General features: G+C 33.7%; 1 protein-coding gene across 12 annotated transcripts; it reads right to left on the reverse strand.

The window, feature by feature from the left end:
• Positions 1-8667: 8667 nt before the first annotated feature.
• LOC130997480 (uncharacterized) lies at positions 8668-17937 on the reverse strand. Of its 12 annotated transcripts, none has more exons than XM_057922806.1 (12): positions 17807-17910; positions 17313-17393; positions 16047-16185; positions 14470-15151; positions 14255-14339; positions 13791-13878; positions 13166-13350; positions 12076-12208; positions 10598-10734; positions 10421-10495; positions 9172-9291; positions 8668-9001 (listed from the first exon to the last, which is right to left on the reverse strand). In XM_057922806.1, exons 3-12 carry the CDS (start codon positions 16165-16167, stop codon positions 8924-8926), a joined length of 1704 nt encoding a protein of 567 aa, XP_057778789.1. In that variant the 5' UTR covers positions 16168-16185; positions 17313-17393; positions 17807-17910; the 3' UTR covers positions 8668-8923. The 12 variants fall into 12 exon arrangements, with proteins under 12 accessions (XP_057778789.1, XP_057778784.1, XP_057778787.1 ...); XM_057922801.1 differs by having other exon boundaries at positions 14255-14360; positions 17282-17393; positions 17811-17895; XM_057922804.1 differs by having other exon boundaries at positions 14255-14360; positions 17811-17884.
• Positions 17938-20896: the final 2959 nt, after the last annotated feature.

Raw genomic sequence — 20896 nt, forward strand, 5'->3', positions numbered from 1 at the left:
CGCTCCCCTCTGACTTGTGATTTCGCTGCTCTGGCGAATGACTTCTCTGGATCGTTTCTCTGCTCTGGAGATGTCGGCTTCGCTCCTCTGGCATTCCGCGGATTTCTCTGCTCTGCAGCGACAGAGCGCATTTCTCTGCTCTGACTTGGTTCCGCTGCTCTGAATCTGGAGCATTTCTCTGGCTTCCCATTTCGCTGCTCTGGCATGCGGGGCTTCGCTTCTCTGACATGCCAAAGTATGCACAAAAACGTAATTCTTAGCCCAAACTCTCCAAAATTTGCACTCTTCATCTCGAAAACCTAAATCTCCTGCAAAGCATAAAATACACCATAAAACGCACCAATTTCCAGAAGATTTAACTTAAAATATGCACATACAAACCCCAAAATTTAGAACAATTAAGCATAAATCACTATGCACCGCCCAATCAGGTAATTTCGACGGATTTTTTAAAAAACATATATTAAAAAATTCAAAAATCAAGCCGTTGCTGTGTTACTGTTTTTTTTTTGTCTGTTTCTTTTCGGCCGTTTGGCCCTTTTAATTTATTTTTTTTTTACTTTCTTTCTTCTATAAATTACTCCCTTTCATTGCTCCTCCAATCTTTTTCTTTCTTCATCTTCTTCTCATATCTTTCTTACAAAATCATGGAAGGAGATTGGAGAAAATATTGGAACCAACACCCCCCAAAATTCATCTCCCGGCAAATCAAATGCATCCGCTCAAGGATTCTCGCCATTCACTCAAGAATCAAAAGCCTTTCAAACGGCGGGCATTGAAGAAATCAATTTGAACGTCCATTTTGCGGCAGAGGCCGAGCCTGAGGTGGATGAGATAGCATCTATGCCTATGACCACCAAACAAAGAGGTCACTACACTCTAGCGAAAACGATACTCCTATATTGTTTGTATATCGAGCACACAAACGACTCTGTGATAGGGGTCGACCAAGAGGAGCTCAGTATTGGGGCGTCATTCTAAAAAAATACAATGCTCAATGGCCCGAAGACACCATTCCACGCGACATCAAGCAAATCAAGTCGCACTTTCAACGCGTCCAAAAGGACTTGAAGTTGTGGGAGGGCATCTACAAAAAGTGCAGGGAGAATTGGACATCCAACATGAGTGATGAGTAAATCATCGATCAAGCAGAAAAAATGTTCATTGTTGAGCATCGTCAATCATATAACTATCCATATGCATGGAAGATACTACGTGAATCTAGAAGATTCGCGAGCATTGGCAAGGATGTCCACTCCGATAAAAGCTCCAAGGGCTCGGACAGTCGCGGTACAACGACTTCTAGCGACCAAAGTATCTCCACAAGGCCCCAAGGCCAAAACGCGACGAAGAGAGACAAAAGCAAAGGCAAGAAGAAGGCCGAGGCATCCGACAACAATGCTCGAGCTCGCGGGTACATGGCGAAGATGGTCAAGGTCATGAGATAATTCTCCCAAACTCAACGCAACATCGCCGACAACATCTTGATGAGTAGGGACACCTCTCAAATGAATCCCGACGAGTTGGCGCTTCACTTGGCGAAGGTGGAAAAAATCAAGAAACGCAATAATCTCCCATAGATTCTTGGTTTATTTTATGTTTTTTTTTTAAATTTTAAGTAATTTAGGACTTTATTTAATTGAATTGCAATTTTAATTTTCAATCAATGTAGGGTTAGTTTTTAAATTTAATGAAATTTGAGTTGTTAGATTTAATGTTAATTTAATTAAAAAATATTAAAATTAAATACAAATTGAAAATACAATTTTAAGAGCCAAAGGTGGGCTCTTCCATTATGGAGAGTGAGCTCTTAAATGGTGGAGACCATATTTAAGAGCCCACATTAACTCTCTATTGTGGATGCTCCAAGGGCTGGTATAGTAAAATTAAAAATAATTACCGGGGGTATGTATATGAACATATTTAATATTCAATGCACATGAGAAAAAATATCTTAAAACAAATTAGATGAAACTAGTGGGTGTTTCGACGGGAAATTATTTTTAATCGTGATTTAAATTATAGTATAATACTATAATTTTTAAAGTTGTTTTATGAAATTATATCATCTGGAGCTTGTAAAATCACAACTAACTTCTAAACATCGTTTCATATGGATCTTAAAAAACCCTGACAAACTTTTGTATATCATTTCATTTGAAGATTGAAATATTATAACTAAGTTTCGAGCATCATCTTATTTGAAATTTGAAAGAACATAACTAGCTTGTGAGCATCATCTCATTTGAATTTTAAAAGACCATAGCTAATACTCCCTCCGTCCCACTAGAATAGACTCAATTCATTTGGGCACAGAGATTAAGAAATTTACTTTTGAAGGAAAAAGTGGTGTGATCCACACCAAATAAGCATTTTAAGTACTCCCTCCGTCCCAGCTGAAATGTCTTGTTTTCCTTTTTGGGTTGTCCCACTTGAAATGTCATGTTTCCTTTTTTTGGCAATACACTCTCTCTCTGTACTTAATATTTAAATAATTTCCACCAACCCACTTTATCTACTTTATACACATTTCTTAATCTCCGTGCCGAAAAGAAACAAGACATTTCAGCTGGGACGGAGGGAGTACAATTTTTTCACTCAAAATGGAAAATGAGCCCATTCTAGTGGGACATCCCAAAATGAAAAACGAGTCTATTCTAGTGGGACGAAGGAAGTATTTGAGAATCATATTGTGTGAAGTTTGAGAAAGTTGATATGGGATATCAAATTATATTAATTTATTTAATATTTCAATTAGTAAATTTTCATAAAATTAATGTTGAATCCGAATTTTATTTTAAAAATTTGTACAAAATATCTTATTTTATGGTAAATTAAATTTAAAAAGCAATTTATTTAATCACAACTATATATATTTATAATTAAATTAAATAATTTTTTATTTACCAAATAAATTTGATCAAATCAAATTGACAAAGAAATTCAAATTGTACTAATCTCAATCATTCCACTGATTAAATGTGGGATTTTTGTTTGGAAAATAAGAGCATATATGTTTTATTTTTGGTGAAATCTCATAAAAAAATAAATGTGGGATAATATGATTTAGATAAATAAGAATGGATGAATATGAAAATATTTGGAGAACTAAGATAAATAAAAATGCAATAATATATGCCGCATAGGACTATTCCATTTTCCTATTATTTATGTGATGATAAATAAATGCAATAATATATGCAATAATCTTAATAAAATTGCAAACAATAAGAACCTATTTATCTCAAATACATTTAAATATCATTTTATATATGCATATATTATTGCATTTATTTGTAGCTTCTTTATATCATAAAAATATACTGTGACGTTCAAATTTTATTTTTTTAAAAAATTGAAGCCAATATATTACTATCAACATATATATATATATATATATATATATATATATATATATATATATATATATATTGAATTGATATTTCATTGATTAATAGAGAAATGGAAATGAGCCACAAAGATTAATTCTGAAAAATAAAATTTGTCAATTCATTGTTCTGACATATGGATTTCTATTATTTGACAAACTTAATTAATTTATGTTTAATTATTAAATTAGTAAACTAAAAAAATAACATAATCAAAATTAAAATTTTTAATTCATTGTTCTAATATATAGACTTTGATAATTTGACAAACTTAATTATTGGTTGAATTATTATTAATCAAATTAAAAGAAACAAATTTGATGGAAAAATATAACTATTTATTTGGCAACTAATTAATTAATTAGCAAAATTAAATTCAATTCAAGGTGCAAAATATACGTGGGATGAGATACAACACATAACTATTTATATAGGTTTTATTGAATGTGAAGTAGTATGATTGAAAAGCAATGTGGGATAGGAGTTACGAGGAAAATAAGATTGAAGGAGTTTGAAGGATTTTGAAATGGTGGGATTTGGTGGTGCCACATGGGATAAATCTATAATCCTATTAGGGTGCGTTCTCTTTGGTTGTAAATTTATCATGGGAAAATGAAGGATAAACAAAATTTCACCCTTTAAATCATTCCTTTCTTTTCCCACATTTCCTACTTGACCCTTATTCATTCCTCATTTACACTACAAAGGAGGGATAATATTATCCCTCCGAAAATGGTGTGACAATATTATCCTTCCTTTGTAGTGAAAATGAGGAATGAGTAAGGGTCAAGTAGGAAATGTGGGAAAAGAAATGAAGGATTTAAAGGGTGAAATTTTGTTTATCCTTTTTTTTCTCATGATAAATTTACAACTAAAGAGAACGTACCCTTATATTATAAGATAATGGTAATGGAGAGTGCAGAAAACTGTTTCAAATGATGAGTAAATGAAGTGAAGTAGATGCAAATGCAATGCAATAATCCATCATTTTAATCTTCAGCATTAAAGTTCAGTGTCTGGCATCATTATATTTTAGGGGTTTAATTAGGAATGGGCGAAGACCTAAAGTATACTATCGATGTTAGGAATTCTAACCTTTTTTTCGTGAAAAAAATAAAAATAAAAATGAAAAACCATATATACTTTAGTAACTCCTCCACTGCAAGTCTGCAACTACAACTTGATAAATTATGTAGGAAACGCATGCAATTGAGAGAGAGAGTGAGAATGCATAATGGCAGGGCAATTCTCCTTTGGCAAAGAAAAAGTATGCATGTGCATGTCGTCCCTGCCCAAGGAGAACTGCCTTGTTATCATTTCCCACAAAATGTATATATAGTTGTTGAGTTGATGAATGATATATATATGTGTGATTTGGAGATGCTAGTTCAGAGAGGAGATGGCATATTCTTGGTACTATGCTTCTGCTCTTTCCATTTACTCACTACCTTTTTCTTTTTTCATATATGGATATGCCAGTTTCGGATTTTTTTTACTTTCCTCACGAATATATGATTCTTCATCTTTTCTCATTTTTGCTACATATATATAAATATAACGGTGCATTTAATATGATTATTATTAATTGTAACCCCTCTTTTGAATTAAATAGTGATAATTTCCATAGAGCTAGCCGTTTGTGAATTTTTGTGTGTACAGTCCATTAAGCTAACCGTTTGTGAATTTTTGTATACATAAAATTTAAGAGAGTGTGAGTGTATAAAATAAATACGCATGAAGTTTTCCGAATTTTATATATGAAACATATTAATATCAGTATAATAGAATATGAAATATATTAGAATTTGTAATGAGTATATATACATGCATGCAATATTGAAAAAATGAGTAATCAGCTTAGCTAAGAGATGAAGAAAGAGGCAAAAGTGGGTGAATTGAGTTGTTGGATATGCCTCATGCTGTCCAAGTATATCCAAAGACTATTCCATTTTACCACATTCACTCAAATCAAGACCAACACCAAGACAAAGGGAATCCTCCTTTCCTTTTTATTTATTTTTTGCCTTTTTCCCATTACCACATCGTTGTGTTTGCGCTTCGAATTTGGCATAATTAACCATCCCACACAAATTTTATGTTTTAATAATTCAATAGTTAATCCTTTCAAAAAGAAATCATCGCATACACTATTGTAGTGAGTATTGTACCTAAAAAAGTCCGAGATGGCCTCTTTCATCTCTTTAACATATGGGGAAGTCCACCGCTTCAACTTAAGAGAGAACTTTAGAAATTATTGATTTTCATATATTATAAGTCGGAATATATTGCCCACGTTAAATCCACCAAAATTATAGATGTCCCAAAATTTATGGAGGTAAATTTCACCAACTTCATACAAATTGTACTGATGAAAAGCCAAATGCTGATTGACTTTGGCTCATAAGGTAGAGACTATATATCAATACAAACTTAGAAGGTAGTATTTGGTTAAGCAAATTTTAAATAATTTATAAGCTTCAATAATTTATATTATACTTTTTAGGGGAATTTATAATATATTTCAAGAGCTTATAAATTATCAAAGTGTCTAGTTAAATTAACTTTATAAGTTTGAAAGAGAATTTGTTTTATAGAGTTGATATTTAATTTGGTGGAGCTTATTTTCACGGCTTATGAACTATTTAAAAATTTGTTTTGTTGAACAATTCTTAAATGTTTATAAACTTCTTAAAATAAAGAAGCTCACCAGTCACCACCCTCAAAGATACATTGAGCATGTGTGAAAGTAGGGATGGCAACGGGGCGGGGCGGGGCCGGGTATTGCTTTCCCATCCCCATACCCGCCTAAGAAATTCATCCCCGGCCCCTCCTCCATACCCGTTTAAATCGGGGCGGGGTCGGGGCGGGTATTATCCAATGGGGGAAAAATATCCGTCGGGTACCCGCAAAATTTAAATTTAAAATAAAGTTAAAATTTGCAATAATTTTAACTTAATTTGCAATAATTAGGGCTCAATTAACATATAAAAGGCAAAAAATTTGCAATAAAGAGGTGAATATTTATTGGATGGCAATATATATTATTCGAGGCGGGTTCGGGGTGGGGATCTATATACCCGTCCCCGCCCCGAACCCGACTCGGGTTTTATTGCAAATTTTAACTTTATTGCAAATTTTTAAGTGTCTCAATATTCATGACTTGTTTCCTATTTTAGATATAATTAGGGCTCAATTAACATATAAAAGGCAAAAAATACACCTAACCCTAAAAAGCTTAAGAGACTCTCGACTCTCTTCCTCAGCCGCATTCTCCTCCACCTTCTCCACCCTAGCCGTCTTCTCCTCGTCGCTGGAGGAAGCCTTATCCTCCACCTTCTCCACCCTAGTCGTCTTCTCTTCCATTGGCCTTCCCTCTGCTCGTCGCCGGAGGAAGCCTTCTCCTCCACCTTCTCCACCCTAGCCGCCTTCTCCTCCACTGGCCTTCCCTCTGCTCGTCGTCGGAGGAAGCCTTCTCGTCCCTCTGGCCTTCCCTCGCGCAGCCGCCTCACGCTGCTACTTCTTTCTCTAATTCTCCAGCCAACAGCAGTATCAAGTCGGCGCCACCGCCTCTTTTCCCCAAACCTTAGATCCCTAAACCCCTTCAAGGAGAGGATGTTGAAAAGGAGCGAGAGGTTGAGGAAGGCAAGGGTGGGGAGGTCGGAGATTGGACCGGAGAGGGAGTTTTGGGACAGATCTGATGAAGTGAGGGCGGCCATGGAAGTGCAGATCTAGTGAGTTTTGAGAGGGAGTTGTAAGGAGGGAGATTGGGCCGGAGAGGGAGTTGTTGGCCATGGAAATTGCAGGGGGGGAGTTGGAGAGTGCAGATTGTTGGCCATGAAAATTATAGGGGGGGGGGGGGGGGTTGGAGTTTTTGAAGAGGGTTGTCATGAGGTTACTGTTCTCGGCGGTGGAGGCTCTGGCCACCGACCTCTGACGGTAGAATTTTTGAGGTTGGAGGAGAAGGGAAGGGGTATACTAATAATGATTTAAGATTAATCAAAAACAACATTAAATATGTGGGTTACTCTTAATTTTAGTCTCCTAAATACCTTTGTCGAAAAGAAACGAGCCATGAATTGCAGAACGGAAGGAGTATTAATTACATAAATGAATCTTTGTTTAAAAGCAAATGAAACTGTAAAAGTAATTTATTAAAAGCAAATAATTAAGACTTTTAAAAAATAAAAATGAAATTGTGCACAAAAAGCCATGAGTTGTGAGACTTTTCTTTAAAGTAAATGAGACTTTTTTGAAAATAAATGAAACTTTAGATTAAGTCAACCCGGGTATGGATCTGAACACGAATCGAATAAGAAGATCGAATTGAATTAGGAGCGCAAAGCCCCAGTCGCATACGTACAGCTTGTCGCATAGAATTGTTTGTCTACATAAACTAGTGTAGGTGCAATTTCAAATATGTACACAATACTTCCCTCTATCACAAATATGTAACAATAATGCTTCTTTCATGATCAAGATTTTTATATGCTATAATAACATTTTTATATATGTTTATAGAATCAAAATTAACGAAATAAGGAAGGTTTTTCTTTAATTCTTCAATCTGTTTTCGAATTTTTCATGTTTTTGTTTTATATTTTCTTATTTTTCCATATTTCCGATTTTACTTTACTAGTTTTGAATTTATTTTTGACGTGCTCCATTTTATCAGTTAAAAATGACTAATTACTTTCCCCATAATTACGATTCAGTTTCATTTATCAAAAGGAAAAAAGGAACAACTAAAAGTTTCATTCAATATATTACCTGAAATGCAGCATGTATACAATATATATATATAGAGAGAGAGAGAGAGGAGAGAGAGAGACTGATTTTGAGAATATGCTGTCTAAATGTAGAGTGATTTACACCTAAGTAATAAAAACCTTACGCATTTGTGTAGATCGAAAATATTCATCCAAATCGCAATGTATGAATGCATAATGGGGCAAAGCACTCCTCTGGCAGAAGCTAAAACTACAGCAATCAATTGCAGTTTCAGCTCACCGCCGAAGGAGATTTGCCCACCATGCACAATATATATATATACACCCAATTTTTCATTAAATAATATCTGTGTCAACACAATTTTTCATTAAATAATATCTGTGTCAACACAACCAAGGTAACGTATTATTGTGATGTTTATTTGTGCGTGTGATTTGTGTCGCTATATGTAACAGTGACAGCACGTTTATATATTTAAAAAAATCATATGAAGGTGAGAAAACGCAATAGCTAGCATGCATGCATGCATACCAGTGCAATGTGTTGCATATATCTTTTGAAAGAAGTTTCATTAGATGATAGATCAAATGGGTAACTAATTAGAGCTATACAGAGTGAGTATCTTAACAGAGAGGTTGGCTAATTAGGGAAGTATTTGTTTATGTTGAAAACTTTACAATTTCCTCTTCCAAAAAGATTTACTCTGCATAATGGGAAGTTTCTAGCAACTTAAACTGTCAATTAGCTCACTAGCTCTGTACAAAGACTGGATATACCTGATGGCTGTTTTGCTTCACCCTCGATGTTCAATTTCTCTGAGCGTCTGGCTCGTCTCCAATTTTAGTGTCCTTCCTAGGCAATTTTGAGCCGTCCATATGGGAAATCTGTTTAGATTGTAGAATAGATCAGAAACTAGCAAAACAGAAAGACTGATCACCACCATTCAAGTGTGAGTCCTTTTCCACACATAGTTATCTGCTATTAATTTGGAGATGCCCCACTACTCTCTCTAGCACACACACAAACACACACACAGAGAAAGAGAGATCCATACAATTTGTGATTTCCATTCTATCTTGGCATTTCCACCTGAGGTGCCTGCAGGCTGGGAGTGCCTGCCCACATGCCGAAATATGTGCAGGAGAACAGCAGCATCAAGAGCAGCATATTCTAGCTGCAATGACAATTCATAGATGAAATGGCAACAAATGAAAATATTTAGTATAACATTTATAGCATTCCACAAATAATATATGGCTAGTACGCTACTGTATTAGTTTTAAAATTTGAAAGGATAGCTTGTACCTACTACCTACTATGAATCTATATATAATATTCACTTTGTCCCCCAAATAACTTCATAACTCTCCTTTTCGGTCAGTCCCCGCAAAGACTTCCTTTTCTATTTTTGGGCTATACCCCACCACAAATAATACAACATTTACCCTTAGTTTCCACTTCTTCACCACTCTCAATACCATATTTATCTTTACTTTTCACCTTTTCACTTTTTTGGCTTAAAACTCGTGTCCCTCCCTCCTGGAAAGTTATTTGGGTATGAAAGGAGGATAAAAAGGAGTTTTTTAACCTCGAAATTTTCTCTTTCTTATTAACTTTTCCCATCAAATTTTATCTCTTCTTTCTTTTTCATTTTTTAACCACTCCCAATACCACATTTACCCTTTTCACTTTTTCACCTTTTCGCCTTAAAACTCGTGCCCCTCCCTCCTATGAAGCTATTCGAGGGACGGAGGGAGTATAAAAGAGGAGTTTTTTATTTCCAAATTTTCTCTCTCCTCTTAATTTAATGTGTACAAATTATTTATTTATTTAAATAAACATATTTGTTGTTATATTTTCCTTATATTATTTGTATTTTCCCTGATTTTATAACTTTTAATAATAATAATTTGGACTTTTAAGAGCCCAAAATTCTTATATTAAATGACAACTATTAATTTTGTCATATTGATGGCTTAGTTTTATTTACCCAAAATGAGATTTACTTAAATTATTTTCTTTACAATCTATAAATTTTAGCTAAAAGAACGAGTTTCCTCAATCTAGCTCCCCCATGAAGCAATTAACAAGCATTAAAGCAAGACCAATAATTCTAGCCGCTCATACTCTTCTAAAGTTCAAATTAGCATCTTCATCTTTGTTTCTCACTTAGTTCTATACCTTGGAAATGGTTTTGCGTTGGCATTGACACTATTGCCAAGAACATTAGTAAATGCAACAAAACATGTTAAGATGGTAAAAGGAAGTCCAATTTAAAGTATCATAACCACAGAAGCACCTACCTGATAATGACTTAAAGGTCGTTGCTCCCAATTGCTATTTCGTCTTGTCTTATTCAGACCAACGCCCAAAACTTTCTGTTTAAACCAACAGCATAATAGCATAGGAAAATTAGGTCCCTTGAGTATCATGGCAGCTCAAAACATTTGATAAAAATGTCTTTGGCTGGTTAAATTTACCTCAGCCAGACCAGAAAGACCACCCCTTGGTTCTCTAAAAACATTCTGGATATCAAGAAGCATCTCAAAGTGTTTGAAACAATTCAAATCTCGATATGAAAGTGCAAGCTGCCTAACATCACACTGGAAATTGTAGCCTGCAGTTTCATAAATGCAGTCAGTATTTGAAATTTTATCCCATCCACACTAGTGGACCAAGAAAGACCTACAACAAAATGGAGAGGAAAAAAAGAGTTGTCACTGAAATAATGCAATTGGAAGTAGCACATATGCCTAGATATTTCTATTATTCTAATTAATCATGTGTCCTGTATTTACTGATTAGATATCCCTGAAAAAAGCCTGATGGCCCTGATCTATCTTTTTTTTTCTTTTTTGTTTTTTCTTGATTGTAGTTGCACAAGCGAATAGTCATATCAATCCTGCATTTATACCCTTCAGATATATGAAATTATTCATTCAACAAAATTATCCACATGGAATTCAGCCAACTTATCAATAGGCAAAGCTGCTCCGCTCTCGTTTTCCTGACTGAACCTAAACCTCTGACCTCCCTTTCATCCATACATAGACTCCAGCAATTTCTATGAGTTGGGTGGTGGAAATTATTGTGTATAACCTAAAGCTCTGTAGATATGAAGTTTTGGCAAGAAAAACTAAACAATAGAGCAGAAAGGCTGCAGCAAATAACCCAAGTTTTGATAATTGGGTGACCAGAGAAGGTCAGTTGAGTCTTGTGCCACTGATGCCAGGACTGATAAATTGGACCGCCATCTTCTGCAGAGTGGTGAATGCAGTAGATCTTATCCTAACCTGTCTAAAGTCTTCTCCAGGCAAACGAATGATGTTCTCTAAGCATAGAGACCCAAACATTGACTACGCATACTCCAAATTGTACAGGTATTCCCATCGGCAGTATATGTCATTCCTAGGAGATACATTGTAGTGCTCAACTGCTCAGTTGTGCTAACACAGCTGCTATTAAAATTGCAAACAACCTAGCTTGTTGCCACAAAATTAAGAAAATTAAATTCAAATTCCTATGCCAAAGACAGACTAGATCCTAGCTTAACATAGTACTATAACAGAAAGTACAGATCAATTGGTAAACTTAATGACTCATGACATAGCTAGAAGCCCCTTTTAGCCACATGTCAATTGGATATACACAGGAACTTTGTATATATAGACTCAAGATATGTAGCTTATTCACTCAACAGACTTATAAACTGTTAACCACATCAAATTCAAAACAGCTAGGGGAACTTTTCAAGATGACTGTTTCAGGGTATATAAGCATATTTTGAGGCATCAAAAATAATATGTGGCATATTCCTAACAGCCCATCTAGTCTGCTTATATTACTATTGCAGATCGTTTCGTATAACAAGCAACTTCTTAATTAAACAGTGTTATGTTTAAATCAATTTGCATTTCATTGCTCAAGATTCGGATGAAAGCATATAAAATTTATTTACCAAGTTTTAAAATGCTTGAAGAGTGCAATAAGCAGCCAAGGCATTCATCCAGAATACTTGGAACATCCTCATACAGCTTGATAAGGTCAAGTATATAAACCTTCTTCTCAGATGCAATTTGCATGATGGAGACCTGCACTATTTAATAACAAATAAGCAGATGCACCAAAAAAATCTTGCCAGAAGGAAGGTACTCAAAAATGCTTAAATCCCCTCTAAGATACACATGATAAATTCATAAAATAGAAATGAAAGTCACTGGCAAACAGACGCACATTGCAAAAGTTAAAAGATGCCAAAGCCAGCCTTCCTGGATGATGGAGTTAAGGGTCTCAATAGCACCCAAAGAAAAAACTGAATCACTTGTGTTAAGTGTAAGGGAAGCAACAAACTCAAGAAGAATAAAACAAAAATCCCTCAGTTGTCGAATAAGGATGTTCTTGTCCTATAAGTTATTGAGATAGGTTTCATACAAGTATTTTGAAGCTTTAATAGTTCACAGTAGGCTGGAAACAAATTATACCTAGTTCAACTTTTAAAGAGTCAAGGATACTATACAGGAATTAAAAAAGACTGAACGAGAGCAAAACTATGTTTCTTCCTTTTAAAAAGTTAAAGATAATAATACCAGGAGATCCACATGGGCAGGGACAAAGAAATTCTTGGTCATTGTAGAGGCAAAATGCATGCAAACTGGAAGGTATAACAAGTCAAGTGGAGAAATTGAACATATCGTATAGCTGGCAGCATTCACCAATAAAACACTATATGAAATTATCAATAACAAAAATGAAAAGGGTGATAACAAAGTATGTAGAGACATTCCAGAAATATAAAAATGTTACCACAAACTCACACCAACCCACACATGCATCTACAACTTTATGACATAGAAATACTGCATCCAGAACATACAAATAACCCTTGCAGTTCAGAATCATTATTTACGACATGTTCCAAACACTGTTTAAATTCCAGTACTACAAAAGAGAAACTACTTTTGCAGTCTTTTAGTGGAAAAGAAAAGGTAGAAATATGTTGAAAAAAATCAGCTTGCACCATATGAGAGTAATGGGAAAACTAAGCTTACCTTACTGGGCCTGCTGCCCTTTTCATAATTAGGTTTCCATTCACAGTCAACACCAACAACTTTGCATTTCTGAAAGTAGCTTATTGCATCGCGCAGACTATTGACTTCATCAACCCACAAAACATCCTCGATACACAATTCATGAAGATTTAAATAGTGACGATGCGGAAGATTTGATTCGGGCTCTGTTAAAAATATTGTAATTCATAATTAGACAACAAAAGATAAATGACTAATAAACCAACTAGAATATTAATTTTAGAAATCAGGACATAACCAGACTCAGCCAGCAATCAAGAGATCTATCTGTCAATTTTCGAAAATCCTCCTATTCCTCCATTACCAAATAGACCAACACAGTTTTGGGACTACTTAAGGACTATCCTAGTTCTAACTGACTGAAATGGAATTGGGCTGGAGGAGCCTTTGCCCATGCACTTGATGAGAAGCTATAAAAAGCATGAATGGGACGTGCAGAAAGGTGGCAGCAATATATGAAAATGAACATTCAAGTGTAACATGCAACAACAGATTATCCTTCACCTTTGAATCGTATGATTGGCATTCTCTTTTAGTTCAGTTGCCATACTAAAATCAATATAGGTGGAAGTTTCTTGTAGCATACCTTTAGAATCAAAGAAACCTTCGATGGAATAGCGTTCACAAAGCTCTTCAACCTTTTCAGAATAGCCAGCTTCCATTGCTAAGTACACCTAATAGACACAAGTCACACAACTAAAATAAACCATCCCTTCATTTAATTTGCTCATTTTACCTTATAGTTATACCACTAAAGTTAAAATTAGAAGTGGATCCAAACTTTAATTTCCTTATTAGAAAACAATATAGACAACTTTATCATGCGGACAACAATGTTGTGTTTAAATCTCCCTTTCTTGTTCCACCGATTTGGAAAGAGCATATATGTGAACTCATAACATTTACGTACCGCCCTTAAGAATAGGCTGATGCCAGATCGTTTAGACAACGTATCATACAACTACATAACAAAGGGGAATGCATCTACGACATAACATATAAAACAAGGTCAACAATGTCCATAGAATAATTTCTACACCTTGCACGTACCAAATATTCAAGAAGTTTTCTGTCACCATTAGCTCTTACTTCTGCTATCTCCCAGACACCTTTTTCAGCTAGTTTCTTCAGCGAGCTGCAATCATGTAAAAAATGGCTATCCTAGCAAATTTCTAGTTGGTAGTTGAAAGTTGAATCCATTAATTTAAAACGATGATTGGTAAATAACCAAAAAGGACACAAAGCAATAAACAATAGCTCCTTACCTTTCTTTACTCTGATGATGTAGTTCAGGGAATTCCTGGCGCAAATTATTTTTCTTTATAATATCATATGCAGGTTGTAATAATTTATGGTCAACATATTCCTGGACGAGCAAACATAGCATTGGCTTCCCCAAATATGTTGCCCACTTCTCTGCTGCTTTCATTTGTTGGCACTCCATCATTTTCAGTAAATATGACTCTCCAGAATCACAGATAGAGAAGTGTATTAACAGATCAACAGCAGGCATATAAGACTGGAATTCCATGAGCTTGAAAACATATTGTTCAACCACTTCTTTTGCTGAATTAGCTTTGGGTTTGCTCCTCATTGATACATCGCACAATACGTTATCAATATCAGTTAAATTGACTTTAAAAACCTGAACGATCTTAATAAGGACCCCGTTGTCATGTTCTAGAGTACCATTAACAATGTCCAGAAATAACTTGGCAGCACACTCTTTTGCTTCCTTTACATCTTTATCATTGTTTCCTCTTTTTAGGAAACGACAAAGAGCCGATATTACCAAATGGCTGAAGCCTTCACGGTATGATTCAAACATAGGCAATATGTAGAGGCAGTGAGCAATCAAAGTAGCTGGTCCAATTTGGCAATTGTTGAGTAAAACAAGACACAATTGTTGTTGTAATGCACGGAACTTCGCGGTTGCTTTGCAAGTTCCTGCCAAAATTAGTTGATTCTTCATGCGTGTTGGGTAAAGATGAACCAGTGCAAGCTTTAATTAGTGAATAATCTTCGTGCCATTTCAAATGCATGACTCTGAAGCATATGCAAGATCACTATGCGTACAATGAACTAGTAATACGATAATAATAGTGTAAAGATAGCAAGAATGTAAATGGTACCATCACTTTATTAACAGAGAGAAAGATACTGTCAGTTTGGGACATCAATAAAACTATATTGAAATACAGAAAACTTTAACTAGTAACTTTAGAATCTCAATTGGTTACCTTTTTCAGGACAACTGCATCTTTTTTTTTTCAGAACATCTATAAATATTTCTCTATACTCAGACAAGTGAAAGACCACATGAAAATATTGCAAGCAGTTGGACCTCAGAATAGGACCAAATCAGGTCATACGGGTTGTTTGTGTCGCTCTTTGAGAAACATAATAATTCTAAAAGTAAGAGCAGTTGATAAATTGCTAAGTTTTTAAGTTGAATTTGAAATAATTTTCCAGCTCAAAGAAGACATGACCAGCTAATCAAAAGCCAATTGATCACCTAAAAGAAAGTGAGAAGGAACAAATAATAATGATCATAAAACCAATTTGAGAAGAAATATAAGATAATCAGTCTTCACAGTATAGATGCACATGCAAAACAAAGTTCTACATTCATTAGTCATACAAGAAGGCTAAATCCAAACTCCAAAGTTTGATTTTCGTACAAAACTATAAGACCAGGATTCTCTAGTCCTTATTTATGACATAGTTCAAATCGATGGCACAATGACACGATCTGTTTAACCAAGGACCAATAGAAATATGCCCTATGGCATAAGCATACTCATAGATTCTGATATGAAGAATAATAGGATTTTAGACCTACCATAAGAATAACATTCTTTAAGGAGATACAAGAAGACCAATGGAGAAACATGAGAGAGATCAAAAAAAGCATGCTTCGATATTGAGGTTTGCCTATGTATTGGATTTCCGTCCATTCCCATGATTAAAGAATGAAAAGCCTACATGAAATAAGAAAGGAATGTCAAATGGATAAATAATAATTGTATAGATATGTGGTAATGAATAGACAACAGATGAATAGAAAGCTACCATGCTTTAATGATTCAGACTAGATTCACAAATTTAAGATATCATGAGCATCACTTTAAGATAGTGGAATTCATAAAAATGACTCTGGTCAACTGCAATCTCAAAGCAGATTTGTGCATTTAAGGTCTGCCACTTCCCAACCCGATCTAACAAAAACCCTTTGCACAAGCAATGATTAATTGATTTTTGTATACAGCTATCTATTCATTGCACCTTACGGATTACTCCATCCGTCCCACTAGAATTGGCACACTTGCCTTTTTTGTTTGTCCCACTAGAATTGACACTTTCCTAAAATAGTATGTGGTCCCTACTTTCTCTACTCACATAAAATAAGTGGACCCTACCTACTTTACACTCTTAACCCTTTATTCTTAATCTCCGTGCCCAACTCAAAAGTGCCAATTCTAGTGGAACGGAGTATATGTTAGGAGTCAGTACATGCAACTATATGCCAAGGATCAAATAAATATAAAAGTAAAGCTCTTACAAATATAAAGTAAAAACAAGATGAATATCTTCATGGAGCACAGGCTAAAACATGTCCAAGTCTATAAGTAAACTACCAAGGATCGCACATAACACCACAATCAAGTAAACAATAGTGAAGATGCTCAAACTATGAAGAAAGACAGAATTAGGCAGAAGAGATATATTCAAGGCATATACGAACAATTTGATTATCCGTCACATAAACTGTGAAAGAAAAGGTTGAACGTTTGGAAATAGCTCTTCAGAATGTTGCTAACTTGTGAGTCCTGCACCAGGCTACATCCTCATACAGCACCAGCCGCTGAAGTAAAATTTAGCCCACTGAGCATATTATGGAACCAAATCTTATAGAATGTTATAATGCTTGTTTGGAGTTTTACCACTCTAGGGACCCAAGTGTCAATTTGGGACCTAAAAGAAGGATCCCATCAATCCGTTGTTGAATGATTTAAAGCTATCAATGGAAGGCACAATATACATGTATTCAAAAAATATTTGAATGAGTATTCGAGCCTTCTTAATCCAATACACTATTCAGAAGCACCTGGCAGCGACGGGGAAGTTCATCATGCAGAAGGAGCAGCGAACACTCAACTCCACTCAGTTTTCTCCCTTCTTGACCATTCTATAGCCATCAAAATACACCAAACCAAATTATTTTCCAACAGCCCTAACCAACTTTTTACATAATAGTAATGACTGTACGAACAAAATTCCTTAGATCTTTGGGCAGTACACTCGAAACCAAACGGAGCAATCGATAATATCGATGAAGCCATAAACAAACAATAACGATGGAACTCAATGCTAGTGAGTTAGCCAAAACTTAAAGCAAGCAGCAAGTTCACTAACAGCACGCATAATGTGGAGATTTTTCTAACCGATCATCTCACTAAATTATTTTTTGCTCACATATGGTTATAATTCGTTTTTGTCGTTGTCTTTCAGCATATTAACGTCAGCCAAATTTCCTACACATAGCAATCAGGTTTCCGTATAATGCTAAAAGCAAAAGGAAAAAGGAGGAAAAAGGAGCACGAACCAACCGCGCTGCGCGCCAAGCTCACCGTAAGGACGACCGCCGTTGAAGTCGCACCGTTTTGGTTGCGGTGGCGGTGATAATTTTGGGTGCAACTTTTTTGTCGATAACTTAATGAATTAGTTTTGGGCTGATATGGGTCAGGGCTTCTATTCAATTACAAGTATTGGGCCCTATATATTTTTGGGCCGAATATCGTAAACTTTAGGCGTCAATTATCCTTTTTTTTTTACTCTCAAAAAAAATTATCTTCTTTTTTTAGGGTGGGGGGGCCTTAATTATATTAGATGATCGAAGTCTCACAAATTCACAATTTTGCAAGTGAAGAATACCCCAAAAAATGTAGGATTCACGATTTTTCTAAAGTTAATTATTATCTTTTAGTAAATGAGTTATTTTTAGTGGGACATCCCAAACTAATATATACCCTCATACCTTAGGAGTTTGTTTGATACGAGATATGAAATAAGGTGTGGATGTATTCTATTATATGTCATATTAATATCATACTATTTGGTAAAATATACTCCCTCCGTCCCTGAAATAAGTTCCTCTTTTTCCTTTTTGGGACGTCCCCCAAATAAATTCATCTTTCTTTCTTTCCATTTTTGGACAACTACCTCACCACTAATAATACTTTATTTATTTTTACTTTTCACTTTTTCACCACTCTCAATACTAATTATAACACTTTTTCACCACTCCCAATACTAATTATAACATATTTTTCTCCACTATCAATACACTTTACCATTTTTCCTTAAAACATGTGTCGTCCCCAATACTAATTATAACATATTTTTTCTCCACTATTAATACACTTTACCACTTTTCCTTAAAACATGTGCCGTCCCCAAAGAGGAACTTATTTTGGGGACAGAGGGAGTATTAAAATATCTATAAAATATGATATGCTATTTCGTATGATGTATTATGATTATATAAAATTAATACTCAATAATTATAATTATGATTTGTATTATGTATACCACCTCCGTATGTGATATATACGTATACCACCTTTGTAAGCAGTATACATAATCACTCAAATCAGCATAATATTTTTGAATTTTTGATTTATAAAGAGTGGTGTGTTTCGTATTACTTCTTACAAAATAAGATATTATAATATCATCTATCTATTAATTATATAATAGAATACATATCGGAAGCACCTTAATCACTCTCAATTCTAGGTGGTATCTTTTACATTCATTATTTTTGGCTATCTTAAATCGTCTATCCCACATTGAATTTATACTAAACTTCATCAATTCATAGTCTAAATAAAAGGCTCAATCTCTATATACACATTATCTCATCTATCATTCCCACATTAATATTCTATTAAATTTAATCATGGGAAAATCTAGATAAAGAAATACTTATAATATGTATTTCAAATAAATAGTTTTCCATATTTTTTATAATTGCAATGATCACATTAAATTTATATTAAACTTCATAACTCAAAATCTAACAAAGTTATAATTAAATTTCAATATTTGCAAACTAAAAAAAAGTATATATGTTTTTAAATAACTTATTCAATTGAATTTGATCATATAAAATAAATAAAATGATATTTAGATGTATTTTAAATAAATAGGCTATTCAATTTAGTTTGGTAATATAAAATAAATAAATTGATACTAAAATATATATGAAATAAATCCTCATTCTCACATTAACTGATGGGCCGATAAAGTTTCAAAGATACATGTAAAAATGTTTTTTGTTGTTTTTGAAAATATTTTATGTATTTTGTTATTTTTTATTATATATTCTAAAGTAGTTACTTTTAACCTTAAATTATAAATATTTTTAAAAAGAATCATAAATTTAAAAGAAAAAAAAAACTTGATGGGTCGAGATGGGATAAAACAAATAAAAGGTTATCGGCTTCTCCTATTTAAGCACAAATATGTTTTTTTTGGGTAACAATACATTACATATTATTGTTGATGAATATTTATTGTATAATGCAAATAAAAAAAATTTGATTTCAAGAATGTTATTGACTTGCTTATCCAAGATTGTCATTTAAATTTGAACGACGACAATTCATCTTAATTGTTTCTTATGCAATGACGATCAACGAAAATAAATGTCAATTGCTTTCTCATGTTGATTTATTCTTGTCAGAACTAGTTTTTACATATGGTCAATTGTATGTTCCGGTGTCAAGACTACAAAGTCATGGAGAACTTAAAATATTACTTTTTAAAAATGGTAGAAATGGTGATACTACTACTACTCCTCCAAATATTGTGTATAGGGAAGTTTTTCAAAATGTATAACATTATGTGTATTTTTTTTTCTTTTGCATTTAATTATAACTTAATTTGATTTATATGTACACAATGTCTTGTTTTTATATTTATTTGTTTAAAATGTTATTTAAGAATAATGCTCGCCGTGCAACGTACAGGTGGATATACTAGTAATAATTTAAATAAAAGGCTTAATCTTCATTCATACATTAGCTCACCATCATTCGCACATTGATATTCTATTGAACTTTATTCTGAGCAAATCTAGATAAAGAAATACTTATAATATGTATTTCAAATTCATAATTTTTTATATTCTTTTTATAATTGCAATAGTTTTTCACATTGAATTTATATTAAACTTCATAATTTAATATATATATATATATATATATAAATTGTTATTAAGTTTCAGCATTTGCAAACCATAAATTAGATGTTTTTCAAATAAATAGGTTTTTCAATTGAATTTAATCATATAAAATAAATAAAATGACACTTAGATGTATTTGAAATAAATATATCGGTTTTTAAATTTAATTGGTCATATAAATCATTTGAAACAAATTATCATAAAATAAGATATTTACCCTTAGACCCCTTATTTGTATTTAAAATAATTAAATAGGTTATCCCATTTAATTTTTGGTCATGAAAAATAATTTCAATTAATTTTCATTCCCGCATTGATCTTTATTGAACTTCACCATGTAAAAAAAACGTAATAAAATGATACATTTGAGATGTATTTAAAATAAATAGGTTCTTCAATTTAACTTGGTCATGAAAAATATTTTCAAATAAATTATCATTCCC

The sequence above is a fragment of the Salvia miltiorrhiza genome, chromosome 8, assembly GCF_028751815.1.
Source record: "Salvia miltiorrhiza cultivar Shanhuang (shh) chromosome 8, IMPLAD_Smil_shh, whole genome shotgun sequence".
NCBI classification, from domain to species: Eukaryota; Viridiplantae; Streptophyta; class Magnoliopsida; order Lamiales; family Lamiaceae; genus Salvia; species Salvia miltiorrhiza.